General features: G+C 44.0%; 3 protein-coding genes across 4 annotated transcripts; 2 read left to right on the top strand and 1 right to left on the bottom strand.

The window, feature by feature from the left end:
* The first annotated feature begins 2,157 nt into the window (after window positions 1-2,157).
* Window positions 2,158-6,129, top strand: LOC117863143 (uncharacterized). The gene is made up of 3 exons (XM_034746743.2): window positions 2,158-3,047; window positions 5,528-5,584; window positions 5,704-6,129. Exons 1-3 carry the CDS (start codon window positions 2,217-2,219, stop codon window positions 5,737-5,739), a joined length of 924 nt encoding a protein of 307 aa, XP_034602634.1. The 5' UTR covers window positions 2,158-2,216; the 3' UTR covers window positions 5,740-6,129.
* A 6,539-nt stretch (window positions 6,130-12,668) lies between these two features.
* Window positions 12,669-16,283, top strand: LOC117847738 (protein MIS12 homolog). 2 transcript variants are annotated; one of them, XM_034729014.2, is made up of 7 exons: window positions 12,669-12,961; window positions 13,102-13,168; window positions 13,809-13,928; window positions 14,491-14,580; window positions 14,666-14,804; window positions 15,683-15,823; window positions 15,922-16,283. In XM_034729014.2, exons 1-7 carry the CDS (start codon window positions 12,822-12,824, stop codon window positions 15,978-15,980), a joined length of 756 nt encoding a protein of 251 aa, XP_034584905.1. In that variant the 5' UTR covers window positions 12,669-12,821; the 3' UTR covers window positions 15,981-16,283. The 2 variants fall into 2 exon arrangements, with proteins under 2 accessions (XP_034584905.1, XP_034584914.1); XM_034729023.2 differs by having other exon boundaries at window positions 12,669-12,949.
* A 901-nt stretch (window positions 16,284-17,184) lies between these two features.
* LOC117847751 (protein DEHYDRATION-INDUCED 19 homolog 4) lies at window positions 17,185-22,851 on the bottom strand. The gene is made up of 5 exons (XM_034729032.1): window positions 22,660-22,851; window positions 21,674-21,813; window positions 19,205-19,282; window positions 18,817-19,100; window positions 17,185-17,687 (listed from the first exon to the last, which is right to left on the bottom strand). Exons 1-5 carry the CDS (start codon window positions 22,757-22,759, stop codon window positions 17,576-17,578), a joined length of 714 nt encoding a protein of 237 aa, XP_034584923.1. The 5' UTR covers window positions 22,760-22,851; the 3' UTR covers window positions 17,185-17,575.
* Between the last annotated feature and the right edge of the window lie 1,181 nt (window positions 22,852-24,032).

Genomic DNA, 24,032 nt, shown 5'->3' on the forward strand with positions numbered 1-24,032 from the left:
GCCCACGCCACACGTCCTCCGCCTCCACCTCCGCGGGAAGCTCTTGCTCCTCTTCCTCTATTGCCACCACGCCGGTGCTCATGGCGCGGCAGTTGGCCCGGCACGGGGCGGCGGCGTGCTGGTGGCGACGTCGGCGGGGAGGCGGCAGCGGCGGCGGGAGCGTGGACAGCTGCTCCTGCTACTGCGCCACGGGCTTGTCGCTGTCGGAGTCCGAGCTCCACATCATCGCACCGACGGCTGCTCTTTCTCTCTCTAATCCGCGAGCATCTCCTCCTCTCGTAGAGGCACTGCGCCGTAGAGGATCTCCGGTGGGTGGGGTGGTGCTCCGACAACAGGGGTGAGCAGGGGCGGGCGGGGCTCTGGTAGGTGGGGTGAGCGGGGCTCCGGCGGGCAGAGGGGCAGGCGGTGCTCCGGCGGGGCAGAGAAGATGACGACGTAGCAGAGGAAGAGGAAGGACGACAGCGTTTTGCACGGAGAAGAAGAAAGAAGAAATAGAATGAACTGGTCATTTTCCACTAATGAGTGGCAGTAGTGGGTAATTTTCTTCAACTCCACCAAATTTGATTTCGTGGAGCACCCCCTGAGGTGCTCCACCAAATCCATGGATCTAGGGGTAGATCCACCGTTTTCGTAGAGCAGATCTGTGGTGGAGTTGCTGGATCTAAAATTGTTTGGCTGAAAAAATCTAGAGCGGAGCTATTTTTAAGGATCTGGAACTACGTGGAGCTCTGCCATGCCCTTAACATGTCTCAATGTTATGCTACTCAAGGAAGCCCATTGGGATAATGGCTAGTTCCAGTTAGGGATGAAGACGGACGGATAAAATCTTGTTTCCGACCGTCCATTTTTCTACATTGATCCTATATTTTTATCTATGCGAAAACGGGATGTGAAAATATGAGAACGGGATGGGAAACGAGATGAGGGTGACCAGGAGTAGGATGGAAACAGTTGAGGGTGTATCCCGCTCGTATTTGCGGGATCCTATTTTCAACCGGGATGATCCCGTATTCATCCCTTTTTATTTATACGGGATAGGTCCAACATCACAGTTCTTCGCTCCCTCAGGTCTGAGGCCTCGACCCAACATAGTTTGGATACGAGATACTAAACTTTAACAGTGTCATATCGGATGTTCGGATGCTAATTAGGAGAACTAAATATGAGCTAATTATAAAACTAATTGTAGAGCCCTGTGCTAATTCGCGAGATGAATCTATTAAGTCTAATTAATCCATCATTAGCAAATGGTTACTGTAGCACCACATTATCAAATCATGGACTAATTAAGCTTAATAGATTCGTCTCGCGAATTACACTCCATTTGTGTAATTAGTTTTATAATTAATCTATATTTAATACTCCTAATTAGCATCTAAACATCTAATGTGACGGGTGTTAAACTTTAACACCCAGGAGCCAAACAGGCCCTTAAGACGCCTACAATCAGTGAACGTGGTGGACGAGGGTCGAGCTTCGATGCCGACATCCGGCGCTGGAGCCTCAGAACCTGCGCATGCACGGGCAGCGGGGCAGGAGGCTCATGCGTGAGCAACTAGTGCTATATGTGATGATTATTTTTATTTTCAAAAGCATCTTGGGATGAATTCTGATACTGCTATTGCCTTGCGTGCTACTCGTATGCTAGCTTGGCAGCTTGCTCTCGGTTGCAGCGTATGCTAGCTTGGGAGCTTGCTCTCAGTTGCAGTGCATAGTGCTAGCGTGCTGCTCTACTGCTTGTGATTGTGGCATTGCAGCCTGTTGGCCTAGGCATCTTACAGGTTTATATTGATACAGTGTAGTTTGAAACGTGTCATCCCGGTGTATGATCCCGTTTCCGGTATTTTCATCCACATTTGTTCGTTTTCGTATACCTGTTTGTCTTGCTCCCCGTTTCGCTCCCGACTGTCCCGCTACCGGAGAAAAAATATGGGACAGAAGATGATTAAGGGGTTTTTCACTCATTGTCGTCCGTTTTCATCGCTGGTTCCAGTATTAGGTGTGGTGGTATCATTAATTGTGTGCATAATAGAAAAGGAGATTTTATTTGGAAAATCATAAAGACGGCAAATCAATGTGTGCAAAATCGCCCCCTTCCTTTTACTAATTTATTTCGCAGAGATGGGCCCCAGTTCCTTTCCTTCTTTTCGTCCTCTTCTTCAGTCGTCCCCCAGCCCCCACCGCCGTCGCAGCCGGAGGGGAGAGGACGGAAGGCAATGCCGTGCTGCCAGACGCTGCTCACCGCTGCCGCGGCCGCCGCCAGTAGCACGCCGGTATGGCTCCACCGGCTGCACGCCAAAGAGGGCCTTTCCTTCCCCTCCCACCTCAACATCGACGACCTTCTCTACGGGGGCCGACAGCCGCAGCCTCCCCCGCCCCTTACCCCGCCCGTGCCGCTGCCGCCTCCTTCCTCCAATCACCAAGCCAACCTCGCCGTAGTCGTCAGGGAGCCGCCTCCTAAGGTCGCCGCTAAGCCCAAGCAGCCGCAGCAGCAGCCCCGCCCACCGCGCAATCCCTCGCGACCAAACCCTAGCTCTACCAATTCCCCACAGCCGCCGCCGCCGCCGCCGCCGCAGCCGCAGCCGCAGCTCGCCGCCGTGATCTCCGACGTCTTCGCGGTCCCGTCCTCCGTGCCGCCGGGCACCCCGCCGCCCAAGGCCTTCCGCAAGCAGTCCCGGCCCCGCCCGAGGACTGACGACGACCAGCCGATCCCTGCTCTGCCTCCTCCGCCGCGCCCCCACAAGGACAAGAAGGAAAAGATCGCCACGGCCAAGAAGCGCCGCCGGGCGGAGCGCGCTGCGGAGGCCGACGGGGAGCGCACCAGCAGGACCGACGTCACCGTCATCGACACCAGTATCGACGGCTGGAAAGCCGCCAAAGTGCTTATCCGCAGGGGCGACATCTGGAAGGTCCGCGACAAGAAGCCCTCCGCGGTGTCTGAATTGGAGGATGCCATCGCCAAGGGCAAGAGGAGGGCTGGCCTTGTCTCCAAGCTGCAAAGAGATAAGGAGAAGGAGAAGCTTAAGGAGAAAGAAGCAACAACATCAGTGAGTACTCTTTATGCCCATGCTAGTGCCCTGTAGTATCAGTATCTCTATTGTGCTGCTTGACCTGCCTCTCCCTGGAAACTCACATCTAGCTATGTGATAGGGTTGCTTGTAGAGATTCTGATTTTTACAGAAATGTAGGATGCCACTAGTGACAAAGATAAGAAATGAAGGATTTTTTATATTCTTTTAGTAAACAAATGCAGCCCCCCTAGTTCCATTTATATGAAACCAATGCAGTATTTTAAGTTTCTGGCCCAATACTGTCAAGCAGATTATGTTCAAACTGGGTACTCAGCTGATTTGCTACCCAAACAACAGCCACCTAGGGCCTAGCAGCCGAAATTGGATTATTGATATATCTAGAACTCATGCCGATAGTGCTCATATTACCACACGCACTGGATTTAGACACAGGACCATGACTTCAACATCAATCTTTTGCTTTGATGCATCTTTCCACATAATCCTTGGAATTTCCTTCTTCTGCTTCCGCAATGCATCTTCAGCAACATGGTATGATCGCATTTTGCCCCCATTCAATAGCAACCTGAACTGCACTCCAGATCTCTCCATCTCTGTTCAAACTTGTCCCTGAAAATATAACCACTCGCAGTTTCCATTAGCTTCATATGGCAGCAGAAGTAACTATATCGAGACAACACTTTTATTGTCACTATTCAACTATTCAACACCTAGATTAAAAATCTGTCCCTAAAGATTTGTCAAACGTGTCTGCAGTAAACAACCAGACATTAAGCACCATGTAGCCAAAAAATAAATGATGGATGCACTTAATCTCTCCATAAAATAAGCAAGTTATCAGATGCTTCTGTTCTCTCAGCATATCCCTGGTAAGCAGTTTATTTTAGCCAGAAAAAAATGAAAACACTGATCTTTGGAGGCACAGTCAATTTCCACAGTGCTGGAATATACACATCTTTCACTTCAGCAAAAAGTAATACAACATACAGGGATTGCTCATTGTACTGTTTTGTTAAGGTTCACATTGTATTTTTATTTGGTTTTCCTTCTTGAGTTGAAGTGTACCTGTTGATTTACTTTCTTGGGTTAAGTATTGTTGTTTTGATGATCCAGGGAGTGAGTTGATGAAGTTGGGTGCAATCTGTTATTGTATTATGTTTTGTATTGCCATTGCGTGTCTGTGTCAGCATGACAGTATGCATCCTTAACTATGACCATTTGTGCCTGCAGACATAGATGAAAGCATGCATCTAGGTGTAGAAATATCCACCTAGGATAGCTTGGTTGTTTCATTATATGCTATATGTGGAGAAAAAAGTATATCAACTGTGTTGGGAATACATCCTCCTACACAATGCAGTGGTGGCTGCTGAGGGGTGGGATGAGATCACATGGATCTTGATTATGGTTAGGTTCAAGTATGGGTAATATCATATGGCACTGTTAATTGTTGTTGATCATGGAATCAGATGTTTATTATAGTTTTTTTATGAAGAATGTTCGTTATAGTTGGATGTGTTCTCCTGTAGTAGGGATAACCGGATAGGTGGGTTCACATGGCAGATTCTAATGTATCTTCTCTCATTAGATAAACCTGGTTTGTTGGTTTCAGGATCTACTAAAGTACACATGTGCACACCAGTCTCTGTCTCATTGTAGATCAAAGGAGGCCACCTACCATGTTATGCTTTTACAACATTTGTTCACCAATTGAAAAGCACTACCGTGTGCCATGCAGTTTTCAAGGGAAAAGAAACAGGGCAAAGTTTAGCAATATAACCCGTACCTTTTCCTCATGTTTTGCTTTAGGGACGATATATTAGAATCACGCGGAACAAGTTGGATACTACTTTTAATCACATTACGTATTATAATAGAAAACCTAATTGAACAACACATGTTCGTGAGATTTTCCAGCTACTTGAACAAGCATGATTGGATTAAAAAGAGTACAAATCAATAGTGGTACTCGCTAGTGGTGTGTGTTGCTTATTATCAGGTTTCAGTGCCATTACTAACTTGAACTCATGATCACCCATTCCCCATGTGAGTTTCTTGCCGCCAAGGGCATATGCACGTTCAATAACAGTATGGTTGTTAACATTTGAATTGACTGATTTTTTATTCTGTTATGGGACATAAACTGCAGTTCTTTGACATGATAAAATTTTCCCGTTGGTCATAAAAAAGAGTGTCGTTTTGAATGTTTGCGGATTTTGAAATTCTGTTATTAATATCTTGATGAGTATTTGCATATTTGTTTTGGATGGTATATTAATAATGTTGTGGTTTTACTGTGTTTTGCAATCACATTATCATTGGTTTTAGTGGTCAAAGACCATGTTGAGGTCCAAACAACACTTTTCTGTGACCAAAGGCCATTGTTTCAAGCATATTACCATCCGTTAGAAATGTTGGGTGGATTGTAAAATATAACCAGGCAGTCATGCATAGCATGTTTCACTAAAGCTTTGTATGGTTGTGTCCTACTCCAGGGATACATTCAAGCTGGTAGTGGAGATGTGACAAAAGAATCAGATGACTCCGACAAGGTAAACCTGATGAATTCATCTCTGATGTGAAGGGTGCTTTTCTGTTCTAACACAAAATTAAATAAGTCATGCTGTTATGGATATGCTAAATAAGTTTTTTATTACATCCTGCTCTGCAGGTGTTAGTTGTTCACCAGAGCCAGAAGGCCAAATAGAGGCAAGAAAAATGGGTCAAGACAGCCCAATAGGTGACTTGAGAGGGAATTGGGAACAAGACATGGACAACATTGTCATTACATTGCAATTAACATATTCAGTTTGATTAATGTCCTATTGATCCTTTTTTTGTGTCTTGATCTCATCCTATTAGAAATTTGAAATTCCAATCGCGAACATGGGATGTTCTGGAGCTGGTAGGATATAATGTTTATAGATGAACCCTCGCGAGTTTTCCATTTTCCCCCTTTTGTAGAGAAATGTCATGGTCATCAAAATGTTATTGTTGGCTGTTGTTGGAGTTGATGGGCGTCTGATTCAATTGGTCTGTTTGCGTGTACTGCAACTTGGTTGGGTACTGTAAATGTAATGTTCATATTGGTTGCTCAGTTGCTGTACACGTTTGGTTGGCTGTTGTTGGAGTTGATGGGCGTCTGATTCAATTGGCCTGTTTGCTTGTTTGGTTCCGACCCTTAGGCTAGGCAGCTGGCTCCAGGCAACAATCCCAGCCCCAGGCGTCCGAAATTGATGGCCTGGGTTCGCTGCCTGGACCAGGCAGCTTGGCCAGGGTCACAATCAAACAGGCCGGTCTCAAGGTTCCTGTAGGGTTTCAATGGTTGACCAAACGGTCAATGCTGTTGCAATGTCATGAATGTAGTCGAATGTAGTCGCGGTAGCTTGATGCAGAATGTAGTCGCGCGTCTAATTTTTTAGGCGTAAAAGGAATGTTCTCTTGAGTGTTGATATCCTGGTATCCTCTCTTTCGTCACATGAATGCTCCATATGTTATCATTCCAGGAGTACCGAACAACACGAGCATTTGATGTATGCAAATCCTTCAGTCCATCTAAGGATAGAGCTCCATCTTATTCTGATTCTCTATAGAAGATTCTCTAAAAGAAGTGATTCTGTGGCTGAAAATGATTCTCTTTGATTCTAACATAAACTCTTAAAATCATGAAGGAGAATCACTTCACAGAATGAGGAGAAGCTACTTTCAGCTCCTAGCCTCTTAGTTCATTTCATAGAATCACTTCTCTCTGAAAAACTATTTGGTAGAGGTTCTGCTGGATTTAGCAGAGAATCAGCTTTGGAAGCTCTACCAAACGTACCCTAACACTACATGACTGGCCTGAGTGAACTAGTTCAATTTGATGAATCAAAGTTGCCAAATGAGGTTTGAATGGGCGCTCCTATCTATCTTGTGGAAGATAGATAGGAAATCATCTTCCAGCCCACCTCAGCCCATTATCCCCTTCCTTCTTCTTCCCCGGCGACACCCTACCCCCGCCACCTTCTCCACCACCCCCGCCGGCGGCTGTCGCGCCGCCCGCCCGCCATCCACCACCACCCTCCACCCCACCCTTCCTAACCCGACGCCGCTCATGACCCCCACCGCCGGCCACCGCCCACCGGGTGTTTAGCCCCAACCGGCAGGCCGAACCACCGCCACCGCCAGGCCTACCGCCGCCGACGGCCTCCTCCTCCTTCTCTAAGGTCGGTGGCCATTAGAACCCCCAAAACCTGAACCCTTAATCCTAACCCTAAGTCCGCCAGTCTCGACCACCGCCTGCGCCCGGCTGCGACCTCGCCATCGAGCCGCCCCCACCCACCTCCCACCCCTCCGGCAAGCTACCCTTCCCCAATCTCCCCCGACAGCGGCGGCGAGAGATTGTGTGGGAGACGAGGGAGACAGGGGAGGTGAAGGAGGATGAAGGAGATCGTGCGGCCCACAGAAGGCGCACGAATTTCAAACATCGGAAGATTCCGGAAGATGGATATGTTTTTCGGGTTTCAATTCATCTGCAATTCAGGGGGTGTTTGGCAGCACTCCACCTTTCAGAAATCAGCTCCACTCTACCAGCTCCACACTTTTGCAGCTCCACTCCACCAACTCCAGAAAAATATGGAGTTGTTGAACGTGTTTGGCATATTGTTGTGCTCCAGCTCCAGGAATATGAGTTTTTGGTGGGAATGTTCTATTCTGCCCTTGGTGGTTGGATCGGTTGAGTTTTTAGCATGGTTTATATTTTTTTTCCGCTGCTACAGTAAAACCAGGCCATCAGTACCGTTCGTAGGTGTTTTTGAGTTTTTTTCCTGCTGCTACAGTAAATAGCGTACAGTACTTTCTTCAGGGTTTTTTCCCATGGCAAAAAATATTGAACCAAATAACGTTGTACCGAATGAAAGGTCGAAACAAATACGGTACAAAATCAATCTTTCCAATACAAACTAGTTCCAAGTAAGAGAGAGTGCGGTGGCTAGCTCATCACGAAAGACATCCATAGTTGGCGCGTTGAGTGCGGAAGTCGACCCATCTGACGCCGCTTGCAAAACTGCATATTTGTTATATCTTTCCGGTATTGTAGGAACAAAATTAGGATCATGATCAAACCGAGCAAAGTCTTCATCTTGACTTCCATACTCACGAATGAAATTGTGAAGGACCATGGTAGCCACAACAATCATCTTTTGCTTGTACATGGGATATGGTGGCATCTTCCAAAGAATTTGCCACTTCATTTTTAATAGTCCAAAAGATCGCTCAATCACATTGCGGATAGATGAGTGAACCCTATTGAACCTTTCCATAGGCGTCTTAGGTTCAATACCTCTATGCCATTCCGGTAAATGATACCTTTCACCCTTGTAAGGAGCGAGGTAGCCAGAATGATTAGGATATCCCGCATCCACAACGTAGTATTTGCGTATGTTCACAAAAAAATAATATGAGTTATGGATTAATGCTACATGTTAATCACATTCATATATCAAATTGAACACATGTTACCTTGTGGAGGATGTGGAAAAAATTCTTCATCCACTCTGAGTGCATTGTACAACACACTTGTATCATGCATAGCTCCAGGTTATCCCGTGGAAACATAAGTGAAACGCATGTCAAAGTCGCATACCGCTAGTACATTTTGAGTGGCTACCCCGGTCTTTCCAATATATCTCACTTGCTCATCAGGTGAAAGAGCAACACGGATATGAGTGCCATCAAGTGCACCAATGCAATCTTTGAAATGTGGATATGCGCGTTTGTCATCTCTTATCCTTTTATGGACTATGGGGAAGTTGGGATTCTTTGGTCGAATGAAATCTTTCGCCATAGCCATCAAAGCATTTAGCACCTCATCAAATTTTCTACTAATAGTTTCGCCAGAATGCTTAAATCTATTTTGAGCTCTCCTATTAGACTCGTTTCCAGCACATGTGTATAGGAACATAGCAAACATCTCTTTTGTGCTAATGTGCATAGAAGGTCACAGCCCATACCTTCCCACCAACACACCATGAAGATCCAAGAAGATTTCATTGTTCATACGTAGTTGTCTATGACATTCTCCAGGACTTTTCATTGTCTCTAGCAGCCATCCTGTTCCACTTACACCAGATATCCTTGGTGGGTTTTTAACAAGGTAAAGGTTAGCATATATTTGTGCAATTTTTGCAGCACCCAACATAAGATTCCAAAAGACCTCGCTTTCATCATTGGAGTCATCACTATCGCTCTCACTTTCCTACAGATAAGAGATCATATGACATATAAAATAAAATAAGTACTTGGCATTAAAATAACACTTAAGGTTGAATGACAATACTTCAGTCCAACAAGTAATTAAAAATTGAAATAACACTGCAGTTTCAATAATAATAGTTCATACGAACAAAAAAGAATTATTAAAATGACACAATTCCTCAATTGCCATACTTGGCATTGTACTTTCTGCGAAGCCAATTAAATCTAATCTCGTTTGTTGGCAGGGTCATGAATATTTCCCTTTGGTCCTTCTTCACAAACAACTCTGTGGCGATATAATGCTCATCTGTATCATATCCTATCCCACATTCCAACACAAGGTCCATGACTTGTTGCACAGTTACTTCAACCAATTTTTTAGATGTAAAAGAGGAAGCGGACTCAGCAATCTTGGTTACTTGTTCCTGAATAACTTGTGCTGTTCCAGTTCTTTGTTTCTTTGCTGGTGGAATTCTTTTGTTTGCTAACAAAATAGTAGGAGAAGGAGTAACCTCTTGGACCTCATCTGTTTCATCCCAAGTAACTCCGTCATCGTCACAATCATCAGGGACATCATGAACCTCATTCACATGTCCGTTGTCAACATCCTCTTGTGTTGGTGGTATGATGGAATTAGAGCTCATAGGATTCCAATAATCGCTTTCATCATTAGTTATGTCAGCAAACATCACTGTCAAGTCCTCCTCATTTTGCAACGGTTTTTTTCGAAACTTGCCGCAACCTGGAATCTCCTGCAAGGACATCATCGTTATTTACAAAAAAAATGACATGAACCTATTGCTTAACAGAAATAAAATAGTTTCGGAACTCACCGCCCTTGCCTTCTTCCACCACTCATCATCCATATCAATCACACCTCTTGCTCTGTCCCATCCCGCACCCGTTTGCTTCCTCATTAATTTCTTCCAAGTCGTTAAATCGGTCTTTAACTTATCCCACTTGTTCTTCATTTGCCGCTTGGTCAAACGAATTGCAGTGAGGTTGAAAAATTCATTGCTGACCTCATCATAGCCTACTGAGTTCAAATGAGTGTTCGGTCTATTTCCTTTCTTAACTTGTTTGGTAAATAACGAACATATGATCGTCGTGTTTGCATCAGTCCATTCAATTGAATCACCCTGAATAACATATGACAGTCCATTGAAGTACAAGCATTCAAAGTAATCTGACCTTGTTGATAAAACCACAATTGTTATTCAGTCACAATCCATATAACATGCAATCCATATAACTCTTCTAGCGGTACAAATACCTTGCCTATCGGAGGTGCTCATAGGAGAGTTTAGCATGCACCACATGATGTCTAGCAGACTAGCAACTAAATACACCCTATGTTTCATATGTGATAGGTTCAGAAAATCTGGTTAATCTGGTCAGAAATAGCTAACCTTGACTCATTCTGAATACCATTAGTGTAGCTACTCAAAAGGATTTATAATCACAAGATTACTATATACAAATGGTCCCAAGTAGAATTCGATTCCTACCAGATTGCACTTATGGCTTAATGGAATTCCTTCTGGATAACAGGCAAGTATGCATACAAGTTTGCTACCACACATTACAAGTACCCGAATGAATATATGACTCAACTGTCCTGAAACTAAAAAAAAAAATAATTCTCAGACTACAAAGCCATTTCATGAGCAATGATTTCCAAGAAAAGATGATGTGACTGCTCAACAAAATTGATGTGGTCCCTCCAAATCTTGAGCCAACCCATTCATCTAGACCTGCACCAATAGTTTATACGAACTGAACCCATCTTGCTTATTCAGGAAGGAAAAAGCCTTCCAAGTCTCAACCAAACACATAGCATAATGATCATATTTAGAAGGAATGGTCAATTGGGCCTTAACAACAACTACAGGTAGATGCTAACTTTACCGTAGCATTTCACCTTCGCACTAAATCCCGACAGAAAAAGTGGGAAATAAATGGGACCGTTCCGGAGTCGACAATTGAATTAACATCTATTAGCGCAGCAAGTGTTCTTTTCAAAACTAGAAGGCTTGAGATCGATAAGATCAATCAAGTAAAACGATCAACAAACTGTGCGCTTGATCACTGAGCCTATTATGCAAAGCAACAGGGATGAACTTTGACACGACGGAAAATTAAAAGTAACTCAGTAGATTCTACCATAAGCCTTTCACTCCTGATCCAGCTATCCAAATTGACTTTACAAGCATATTTCTATCTTGCAGCTGAAAGATGACAAACAATTATACAAGTATCACTGGCTACATGAGTTAGTTTTTCCATTACCGTGTCAGGAGCGTTTCTCTTTGATGCCTTCTCGCTGCCATACCCGGCGCCACAGCCACGGCCACGGCCGCCACCCTGGCCAACACGGCCACGGCCTTGGCCGCCACCCCTGAAATTGCCAACACGGTCACGACCTCGTCCGCTGACGGCCAGACCTTGGTCACCATCATCCTGGCCCCGAAATCACCCCTGGACGGATCTTGCTCCATGCCTGATGCCTCCCTCGTCGCGCTGGTCACGCCGCCCACAACGGCCGGGCCGCCCCTCGGCGCGCCGGCCAGACCGGCGGGGGCCGCCAGGGACGCGCCGCCCAGGCCGGTGGGGGCCACCCTCGGCGCGGTGGCTAGGCCGGCGGGGGCCGCCAGCGACGCGCTGCCCAGGCCGGCAGGGGCCGCTCTCGGCGCGGCAAGGCCGGCGGGTGCCGCCTGCGGCGCGGCGGCCAGGCCGGCGGGCCCTTCCATCTCCGCGGCGCCCAGGCCGGCGGGGGGGGCTCCCTCGGCGCGGCGCCCAGGCCGGCGGGCGTCTCCCTCGATGCGCCGCCTAGTCCGGCACCTCCGTCCCCGTCCATCTCGCCGGAAGAGTCGCCGCCGGCGGATCGACGGAGGCGCAAGGTCGGGCGCATGCAGATGAGTAGCGGATGGGTCTGGTGTTCTATTTTCTTTTGACCAGAATCGAAGGGGTACTGTGTAACGGATGGCATGATGGGTAAATAACTACGAACTCCACGACGAGGTCTGTATTCAAGATTTTTGGAGCACCCCTTGAGGTACTCCACCAAAAACGTGGATCTACCCCCCCTGTTCCACGTTTTTCCTAGAGCCGGAATTGCTGGAGCCGAACATGTTTGGATGCGATTTTTTTGGAGTTGGTGGAGTGAAGTGATTTTTGGTGAAGTGAATGTGCTTCCAAACAGGCCCTCAGTCAGGCAAATAAAAAGCACTGCAAAACGCACCAGCGAAGCAAGCCCAAGACAAACCATGAAAAAGGACCTTGGACGGACGGGCGGGGAATTTGATGTCACGGGCTGGGACGCGTTCCATAGGATTTAGCCCATGAACAGAATCAGGCCTAGTTAGGACAGCCCGCGAGGCTCATCCACTTTCTTCTTCTGAACAAGGCACATCAAGAAGAAAGCGGCTGTGACCAGCGAGAAATTTGAAACCCTCGACCGGGCTCCGGCGGCCGGCGGCCGACGACCATCCCGGCTCCGATCCGCTGCCTCCCACCAGCCAAGAGCTCAGAAGACTCGGAAGTAGGAGAGCGACGATGGAAGAAGGCGATGAGAGCGCGCCAAGAGCGGGGGCGGAGGCGGAGGCGGCGCTGGGGCTGAGCCCGCAGCTCTTCGTCGACGAGGTTCTCGACAGAATCGCCGACATCAGCGCCGAGGCCTTCGAGTACTGCCTCCAGTTACGCTCTCTCCGGATCCTTCTCTCGCGGATCCCCGCCTCGATTTCCCTTTTCGTTTCGGTACTCTCTCTACCCGCTTGGCCGCCGACCGGCAGGCAGCTTTTTAACATGCCATTTTCCTGTCGCTTTTCTTCTCCAGTGAAGCGGCCGCACCAGGGGTCCTCGGCGCCGCCACAGCGGCCCAGAAAGCCGCGGAGATCCAGCGGGTAAGTGACTGGCTCCCGCAACATGATTCGATACAGCCCAAATCGCGGATTAGATTTGGGGATGGATGGATAGTTAACTGCCTGTCCTCAGCTGATTCATGTTCCTGTCTTGTGAATTCCACTGCGCCAGAATTCATATCACAACTTTACCTCAAAAAAAGAATTCATATCACAACCACATGTCCTCAGATAGCGTTCCTTTCCCACTAAGCCACTTTTGTTTGACTTGATTGTTCTTATGTAGTGGAGATCACTAGCTGACCTGTTGCAAGCTACGGTGTTTCAGTATCTGCTTGTTTACAGTGCTGTATGGCAAAGAAAGACAGGACCAGGAAAGCATGGCTTCATTAAGTATATTATGAACTTTATATGGTGCACTAGCCTTCCAATTGCAGGATTGCACTTAGCTGCTTTGACGCTTCAAATGTTTTAGGCAGTTAACTTTTGTACTTCATGTTCCACAACATGCATTAATTTCTTTAACATATAATTTGTTTTACTTAGGCTGCCATTCATTATCATCTCTTCTCTTGTAAAAGGCTTTTGATAGCATTCTTAATCACGTAAACTCTTATTGCATTATTTTATGAACCAGCAGGACCATATTGATAAGTAGAAGTGTGTTTTTTTTTGTCTGTAGGGATTAAATGGCATTCGCCATGTTGTAAAGAATGCACTGGATAAGAGAATGACCAACTGGGAGAAATACTGCTTCGAACATTGCTTCAATATACCTGAAGGTTTTATGGTGCCTGAAGATGTACGTACCTTATATTCCAAAGTAACAGATTTGTCTCAAACATGTTAAATTTAGCATTGATCTTCTGTAGCAACATTTCAATTGTGTTCATCATTCCTCATTCATTATAGATGAAGGGGAACAGAAAAACCCTGTTTATGAAGGTTCATAGTTTAGAAATCTGTTATGAGTTTATTGGTGTAAACACTCAACTACAGAAGCCCACATACTCTTGTGCAGTCATAAAAGCCAAGAGGTCGTGCATTCAATATTGACATTTTACTAAACTGCTGAAATACTTGAGTTTTTGTTAACATAGTTTCTCTCATAGACTTGTGAATTTGATGTTGTTGAAACCAGTGTTTCTGGTGAATGCAACAATTGTAATACCATTGTTTCCATTGATCTGAAAATTATCTATATATGTGGAATATCGGTTTAGCTTAACTTTGTGCTAGATTGCAGTAACTACAAAATAAGCCTTTGATTCCAACTGTGCTTTCTTTCACATTCACTTCACTTCCTCACCTCACAAGATATGGTAATGCGGATGAGTATATATGATCTTCTTTTCTTTCATCAGGATAATTCCTGTGCAAAAGATTCACACAAAGATGGGACTAATTCATATTTGGATGTCGAACTTGACTCCATAAGGAGAAAGCTCGAAAGTGTAAGCACCTTAGTTCTGATTTAGCTTATGATATATTTATTCCTGTAATGTTTGCTAGTGTTTCTCACCTTTTTTTTTCTGTCAGGCTAACAAGGAATCTGAAAATCTTCAAAGAGAGATGTCTTCATTAGAAAATCAAACTACGTACAAAAGAAAACTTGATTCTGCTATTGCTGAGATACAAAAGTTGTTTGATGACAAATTTGTGCAGGAAAATTTTGAAGGTATGACATTATATTCAGTAGTTTAACCCAAAAAAGGAAGCAGAGAATGGTACAATATTTGATCAATTCTTATTACAGTTATCAGTTCTGTCCAGTATTTCCAGAGATAGTTGAACTTTTCTGTTGTTCACCAAAGTTAGCATGTGAAATATTAGTTTTTCTTTTTGATAAAATTGGAAAACTATTATGTACACAGTAAGGTGTTACGGGATCCATTGTCTTGTCTACCTGATCAGAGCTCCAAACTGCTCAATTGTTTATTGGACATTACTTATTGAGGAGGATGTTATCCTTATACCTTAGAGAAGTGGTGCTGTCTTCTGCGTGTCATTTATTTATTTATTTGAGAACAGGCCTTCATGCTAATGATTTCCCTTCACCAACTTGTTTGACAATTTGATACCACATGCAATTCTTTCGCAATGCTGGTGCCTAGCAGCTTGGTGTCATTTTTTTCGGAGGGACCAAGACATGTTAGGGAACCAGTATTCTTTTCCTCCACATAGTTGTTTCACATTGAAAGACAATAGAGCACTGAGACATGGTGACTACTGTTCCTTTATACTGAAGAAAGACCATTGCACGAAGTTTTTCACTCCATGCGTTACCTTTAGCAAGAAAACTGGTAAAAAAAAACTTGTGAACCTAAATTGTGGATTCTGTCACTTCTGTCATTTGAATGTTTCCTAGTCTTTTATTTCATGTAACACCTCGATATTGTTGCGGTATTGTTGTAGAATGTGTGACATCAATTACAAAGTTTACATGGACCTTTAATCTGGATAGAACATATCTACCCTTTTATCAATTCAATCTCCAGTCAATCTAGTTAGCCCTGGTTCAGAAAGTATGAATAGTCAACTGTGCTGAACCTGCAGATCTTGCAAAGGCGATACCAGTATTGCAGCAGAAAATAATAGGTATGAAAAAGAAAAGAACCGAGACTGGGAACTTGATAGATCAACAGGTTTGGAACACGAATGGTCTGAGAGACAGTAAGCGTCAAGCATTGGGTAACGGTACTGTCACCACTTCCCACATTGCCTCTTCAGTTCTTCCGTGCATAGAACTATACTGTGTGTTTATATGCCATTGACCAAGAACTTGCCCCTCTCAGGTTTTACTGCATGCACCGAAGACATTCAAGGGATTGTCAATATCTTACAGAACAAGTAGCTTAAGGTGTTGTGCAGCCTATGCCATATCAGGATGTCAACTATTGGTTGCATTTGCATTACAGTATCAGCTACTCTTTAACTTGTCTAGCCATCTTCTTGCTAGCTGCCTGTTTGTGACACTGAACTGCGTTATGGTGATGGGAGACTTCCTGTATAAGCTAGGGCTGCTATGTTGTGTAGATATGGTGTATTGGGTATTTTAGGTAATGCATCAGTGAGACTTCTTGGATCATTGTGTTTTTTTGAAGTAATTCTTGGATCATTGTGTTGATCATGAAAGTTTCTCTTTTTTTGGGCTTAATTTGTGTCACCTCTGCAAGTTTGCCTTGTTAAGTTGCTATCCTACGTTGTGATCAGAGGTATAGATTGTTGCGACGGTACATTAATGTGTCCTGGTGGAAGCAGCTAGCTGTGATGTCGGTGCATTCTGAGTTGTAGGTTACATATAGTAGGAACAATTTGTCTGATTAATACTGCTGTTAGTGCATATGAATTCTGAGTTGTGACAGTTACAATAAGTCTCAGTTCTTATCGCCTGAATATAATGCTCCACAAATTATCTGCTCAGATATATGAAACAACTCGTTAGGTTAGGGGGCTTGGATCCGCGTTCGGCAAGGAAGGATTCATTTCCTACATTTTTAGATGGAATAACAATATTGCAGCCTCTATCCGTGGATGGGCACAGCTGCTCTCATCACCAGTCCAGATTGAGGAACTTGCCCTTGGATCTGCGGTTAGTGCATCCTCCAACCAGAGATCCCAAATTCCTGGCCACCCCATCTACATGAGGCCCTAAAACTCTTTACTTCAACTACTCCCTCCGTCCCACTTAGATATCTAGAAAAGTCAAAACAACTGATATCTAGAAAAGTCAAACAACTAATAGTTTGGGATGGAGGAGGAAGTATTGATTAAAGAGAAGGTATTATTCAATTAGTCTTGAAAAAAAGTACTTTCATGATATATTAAGTTTATACGACTTTGTGTTGCCAAGTCAATCCAAAACATAGTGTTAGAAGTTGCATTCGAGACCAATTGTGAAAAACATCATACATTTACGAATGGAAGTTGACTTATGACAGCAGACATTTGCAAAGACAGCTCATTCTGATAGCGATAAAAGAGGCTCCAAAACATTGCCACATGGATTTTATCGACTTGTCACTCGCATCCTGTGGAATTTGTTGAAAGAAACGAACTTAAAGGATTTGGCAGACAGATTTCATACGCATATACCAAAGTTGGAAAGCCAACATTCAAATGTCCATAGTAATAATCAAATTAGACAGGGTACGACACCTGCAGCACAGAATGAAATACAATGAAAAAAACATTAAGACTCTACTATAAGAACACTAGTCAATAGCCTAGCAGTCTGAATTTGATCTGGAAAACAAAGGTTCAGAGCTGCTTCCATAACATATAAGAGGCCCTCCGCATCTTCAGTTTATCGTCGAGCTTCATGGAATCAGGTACCAGCCTCAGTCGGATGAACAACTTCGAGATACCGAAGATTATTAGCTCATTATTCATCCAGATAAATGAGTGGGCAAAAGGCCCACATGATTCAGGTGCATGAGCTCTGTTCTGCTAGTCATCGAAAAGGGTAGTGACAAGGATATGCTGTACAAAGGCTGATCTCACTGCTGCTCGCCTCCTCCTCTGCTCCCTCTCTTCATGACTAAGGTTGGAATCAGCAGCACTACAAGAAGAAATTGCATTAATGCAGCTCTCTCTATTGGAGTTTAAAATCCTATCGTAGTAATGTATTTCATCTATGTAGACATAACTGATGATCCATGGTGTTTTAACAAGCCTATAAGATTTGATAGTGTGCATAATCTACACAACCCAAAGCAATATGCAATTATGGTACAGTTTTAACATGCCTACAAGATTTGATTGTGTGCATACTTGATTTATTGACATCCTCTACAGTTTGAAAAGCATAACTTCAGGGCTGGATGAGAGCCAGCAGCGCTGGATGTGGTACAGGACTTACAGCGCCCATTGTTTCCCAACATTGGACATTCGCATTGGTCATTCGATATGAAGCAAACTTAATTCCACAACGGAAGAACAGTATAATTAAACAGGTCTCATAAATTTACACTCCAGACATGCTTATTCGACCTTAAACTTATATGTAGAAAGGGGGATTAAGCTTATCAGAGAAGCTCTATAAGTAAGCTAATCATTCAGCACGGAACAAATTGCAGCGCAGAACATGAACTTGCATGGTAGGTGCAAATAAGGTATTAACGTGATGGGAGCTAGGATATATCACTAATCTTGGTTTGGTGTGCATATTTAGTGCAAAAGCAATGGTGCCAGCATGCACCAATCTGGATTCCATCGTGGCAGTGGGCTCATAATCTATAAGCACGCAAACTTGGCATACAGAACGGGCTGGATTTAACAAAATAGCTTCTCCAAAGACGTTTAGTTCATAATCTATAAGCACAATAACTTGGCATATAGAATGTATCCAGTCTGTGCTAAGTTCTAGTCTAATCAGAAAAGGAAGTAAAGAGCTAACTAGGTAGCTATTAAGCTGACTCTAACCCACATATAACAGCAATCTTAATGTGGATGATTCAAGCAGCTTTAAGCTAAGTGTTCATAAACAGGTTTTATCTTTTGTGGCTTAGCAATCAACATTAAGATTGCTACATAACAAAGGAGGCTTTGTCTTTTGTGGCTTAGCATTTTCATTCAAAGGAGGCTAAAAGAAACTTCACCTGACATAGAAACCCAAAAAACAGCCACATAACATGCAGAAGTACAGCAAACTACTAGTGATAAGAGGCAGGAAAGGAATTGGATTGTACCTTATCTTCCAAGTCTTTGAAGGTAGTGATCTTTTAAACCAACTATTTTCGACCACAGCAGGAGCAGAAGATTTTGACGTTTCTTCTGCTTCTGTTGAAGATAAATTTAAAACTAACGACGATAGCAGTGAATCAGTGACTGAACTAGATGTATTGGTACTGCTGCTTCGACCGCTATTTCCAAGAAGCACCTTTAAGTAGGTCTCCTGAAGATCTCTCCCTGCGTAGGAGAGAGTGTGGTTGCCAGTACCAGCAACTCTACGTAACCTGTGATGTCTTTGCAGGTGCATATTATTAAGGAGACAAAGGAAAGTTACAGTTCAAGAAACACTTCCACAACACCAATGCAAACTGCCTATAAAGACATAATCATCTAAGAAAAGGATATTTTAAACAGGTAGCCATGCTGAAGAGTTATATGATCCAACAAGTCTTTTGAAATCCTGGCTGAGCAAACTGGGCAAGCCTACGGAGAGTATAAAAGTGAGGTTAGGAACTGTACAATATATTACATATATAATGGATGCAATGGGCTGAGCTGTTCATAATGCCAATAGCTAGCTTCCGTGCTTATGGTGTATAAGCCCCACAAAAAAACTGTGGTTTTTGGCCACAAACTTATGGTGCATAAGCCCCTCAGGCAAAAACAGAATCTAGTTTTGGCAGAAGGCCAACAACCTTGTGGGCATGTCTTGCTCATTTTTTTTTTCTCGAACGTCGTGGGAGATCTGCATGTCATTCCATTAAAGAAGAGTATAGCACCACTCGCACACATGACTATTCGTACACACAAACAGACACAACACTCACGCCCCCTAGAGACTTAGTTCATATTCATGCCACAGAAAATAAAAGGACACAACCAAGGAGACATTGCCAAGAAACCCTTGAGCAACTTTTTAAGGTCTCAGGTTCTGACGGCACACCACAATGCGATAGAGCAAATCTGATGCAACCTACGTAGAAAGCACCATAGGCCAATTTGCTTGAGTAGAAGATGGTGGGGTGTGAATTAGGGAAGAGGCAATGTGTCAAGCCCACCTTATTCCCCTACATAAGCTGAAGCTTTGTGTCCATCAGTTTGGCCACAACTTCAGCTTATGCTTAGAATAAGCCACATATGGGATTTTCCAAGATACACTCAACTTTGAAAGACAATGAAAAAAAATGTTACTTCTAATATATGATTAAAAACAGTCCTTGCCCAACAAAAAGAAAACAGTCTATAGTACCATTAAGCGAATGCTAGATCAAACAAATAAGCAATTGGAGGAAGTGTGCTCTACATGGGAATCACTTAGACAAGCTGTATGCATGCTAGCTATCAAGTATACCAAACATCTGCTAAATTCAAGTTTTCATAAATTGAATAAATATTCGCATAGTGCACCTTATTATATGTTCATGAGCAGATAGGCAGGCAGTCCAAGATTTTACAGCACCTCAGCCAGTTTTAGCTCCACTCAAGTTCAGAAGACCTTAATTGTCACATGTTCGAAGGCATCTTTTATTCTTTTCTTTGAATATTTCAGTACTACCGAGAAGAATAGAAAACTTGCCGGCACACCCACATTTTGTGACTTTAATGACTGAGTGCTTTATGTACTCTAAGCACCCAATTTGCAAAACCTAATTGGCTAGTTGCAACGAAATGAATCTAATCCCATAAAGCCATTTCTTATGTCAAAACTCAAAACAAAGCAAATATTGGTGGACATAAAAAATTGGCAAGTGCCATTGAACAAACTTCCCCCATGGACATTAAACCTGTATGATGGGTTAAACCTTCCCCTGTGTGATACAGTATGGTGGTGGCAGTGCTTAGAGATGTGGAGAAAGAAAGGTTCACTGCAACAAGGGAGCTGCATTTAGCCAAATAACCAAAAACAGTGTAAGCAACACGTCACTATTTTCTAGCAGGTCAAACAGGAATGTGATGGATGATTGTGTTTATTTTGGAACTATCACTCACTTAAACTACTTATGCGAGTGTGGGTGTGGATGGGTGCCTGGGGCTCTGTACACATTGGTGGGGAGTTATGCTCAAGAGTGTCACAAGGAAAATCTAACTCACGGTACAGAGTATATAAGCTCATGACTTATACACATAGGTACTTGTATAAAGCAGCTTCTAAGTCCTTGCTGAATGCCATTCAGACACTAGATAAACACCATCCATTGCCTACCAACAATGAACATAGCCCCCATAGTATAGTTCCTATAAGAAACTAATGTGCCTTGCCTAATTTCCTGGATGCAATTATGTGTATTACCTAATTTAAACCTTACGGTAGAACAGTGCAACTATGTTTAAAGCTTGACATCATCTAAAGCACTAGAGTTATCGTGATTCATGGGGTATTTACATGCACTCAATCAAGTTCGCGGACAGATGAGCTCAGGTTCATTGAGTAAGCTTGCAGGTGATGTAAATATTGTCAAGACCATGCTATTTCAGTGCTTATTAGTTTCATCATCTAAGGATGAGAAGCATTACTTTGAATAAAAATATGAACTAATATTCTGATGTGAACACATAAGAAACATATTTTGTTCAAATTATATTAAACAAACATTAAATAGAACAACCAACAATACAGTGCCCAATAACAATTTGTGGACAAAACAAACCATATGGATATGCAGCATAAATAACTGGTAGCTAAATATGACCATATTTATAGCACAACCATGGAAAACCACCTATACTTCTTAGTTCTTGGATCTCGCACAGAATGTTACTAGTACAGATTTGACTTGCTTTCAATCTAAATTTCCCTGTAAACGTTCAATCTACATTTCCTTGTAAACATACCAAATAAAAGAAGCACACACAATTCGAAGGAACTGAACTTACCACAACTTTAGACTCAAAAGGGTGCTCATCCTCCAAATGGGTACAAAGAGATGTAATGTCATGATCTTCATAGCAGTAAGGACATGAGAAGTCTGAGCGTCCCTCGTCCTCAGGTTCAATATCATCATAACCAAACCGCTCTGCAAGTGTATTATTTATCAATATAAACAAAGTAATAAAAAAACAGGTTTACAGAAAGTACAATAAGGAAAAATAAAAATGAAGATTGCATCTTTTTTTTAGATAAAGACCATTTCTGGAAGATTACACTTTCATCTCAAAGGATTAGAAGAATCGATGCTAGGAACTTAAATGTACAACAGAGTTTAGGATTCTGCAATCCAATCCAATCACTAATTCAACGGAATGGTTTCTGTGTTTTGTGTCGAAGTGTCATAGACACAGTTCTCCGAAATATACATCAGGTAGATTTATTGCATACTTTTCTGAGATTTAACCTTGTCATCTGTAGATTGCTGAGAGCTATGACAACTGAACTGTGCCTTTCATATAAATCTTGTATTAAAAGGATTGTAACATTTCACATACCAAGCAATTTAGTTCGAGCCTCAACCTTTTAGATAAATGTAATAATTCTCGCATAAAGGAGGAGAATTGAAATGCTGAACGAGAAGTTTATTTATATGAGCTTAATTTTCCGGTCGTAGAAGTCAAGCTATATCCAAAATCTTCTCTATGTTTCCCGTACCTACGCCCCCAAATGTAACAGAAATGGAACGGAACTGAGACGCATTTCTGCTGCAAATCGAACCTTTCTTAGGTGGTCACCGCGTAAATCCAATAAAAATCGCTCAAATTAATAGCTATTAACCGGTCAGGACGGAAACTTCCGATCCCTCAAGAGGGGAATCGAGATTCAACAAAGAAGCCGCGCCAACGGTGCAGCCCAATCTGGAAAATTTTGCCCCGTCGGAACAATCGCCAGGGTCTTTTCTATGCCGGATGAACAAACGAGGAGGAGGTACCGTGATGGGACGCCGGGGTGGCGTGCTGGCGCTGCGCGCGCTGCAGGGCGAACTGCCGTTTGGCGGCCATGAGGCGCGAGATCCAGAGGTCGGAATCCATGGTGGCTGCAGGCTCCCCCTCCTGGCCTCTCCGACCCCTTCCCTCTCTCTTCCCCCTCAACTCGGTAGACGGCAGGCACCACCAACTAAAATTAATTAAAAAACATTTCTTTTTTATTTGATGGTGATTTCTCCTGTTTTTTTATGTAGGAAGGGTGTTCTTCCTGTAATAAAGAGAGGAGACCTGGTGGAACCGTGGTGGTTGGGACCACGCGTCAGAAGTCAGAACCTGCATAGTTGTTTATCTTTTTTGGATTTGGAGCTCCGGATTATTGATTAATTGGATATGTGCTATTATAATTCCCACGTTTTTTAGCCACACCATTATTATTCGCATAACAGGAGTGATGCCATTACAAAATTACATTTACTTGAGATATACCATTATGTATGTATCGGACGATGTCACGCTCACCTGCAAGCGCAAAGAATATCTTCAACAGAATTGCTATCCCACATTCCAAACTTGACAAGTCTGCTAGAAAAATTACGGTTCAACAAAGTTGCTAAGCGGATGATTATCCCATCCGACTCGCCAAATGCTCCTCCACGCTGTCACAACTTTGACCCGTTGAAGGAGTCATCAATATTGTGCTAACTCAAGAGGAGGGTCATCTGTACCATCCTGAAGTTCGAGATTGTTGGTATTTCTTATGCTCTATTTGGCATAGCTCAAACTCCACAGATTTTTGCTCCACTTCACAACTCCAGCTCGAGCATGCTCCACGTGAAGTTGGAGCTATCTAGGAGGTGTGTTTGGCTAGCAGGGTGCCCATGGCTCTAGAAAGAGGGCTTTGAGAGGTGAATTGCCATTCTTGCCCCCCAACTCGTGACCCCACCTGTCATCCTCTGGTTCCCATCTTCTTCTTCCTTAGGTAGCCATGCACCTCGCATGAGACAGACCTCCCCGCGCTGCCACTAGGCCCTTGCTGAGCAAGCACGGGGGTGCGGCCCATGGGATGGTAGCGTGGCTGGGGCGCGGTTGCGCCGGACGGGTGGCCGACGTCGTGGGATGACGGCGCAACAAGGTGTGGAGGCCTTGCTCGGGTCCGCTACATATTCTCGAGGCGAAAACAGGTGCATGGCGGCCCTTCTCAGCTCCGCAGCATGACGACCCCCTACAGGCAGCGAGCAGTGTTGGGAGGAGGAGCGGTGGTTAGACTGGAAGGATAAGGAGAGGGAGATAGGAGGGTGGGGGATGGAGGTGGTGAAGGGCCTCTTGGCTGGCGGGGGAGGCGGCGGCGACGGGTAGGAGAAGTGTCAGGTGTATGGGG

The sequence above is a fragment of the Setaria viridis genome, chromosome 1 (assembly GCF_005286985.2).
Source record: "Setaria viridis chromosome 1, Setaria_viridis_v4.0, whole genome shotgun sequence".
NCBI lineage: Eukaryota > Viridiplantae > Streptophyta > Magnoliopsida > Poales > Poaceae > Setaria > Setaria viridis.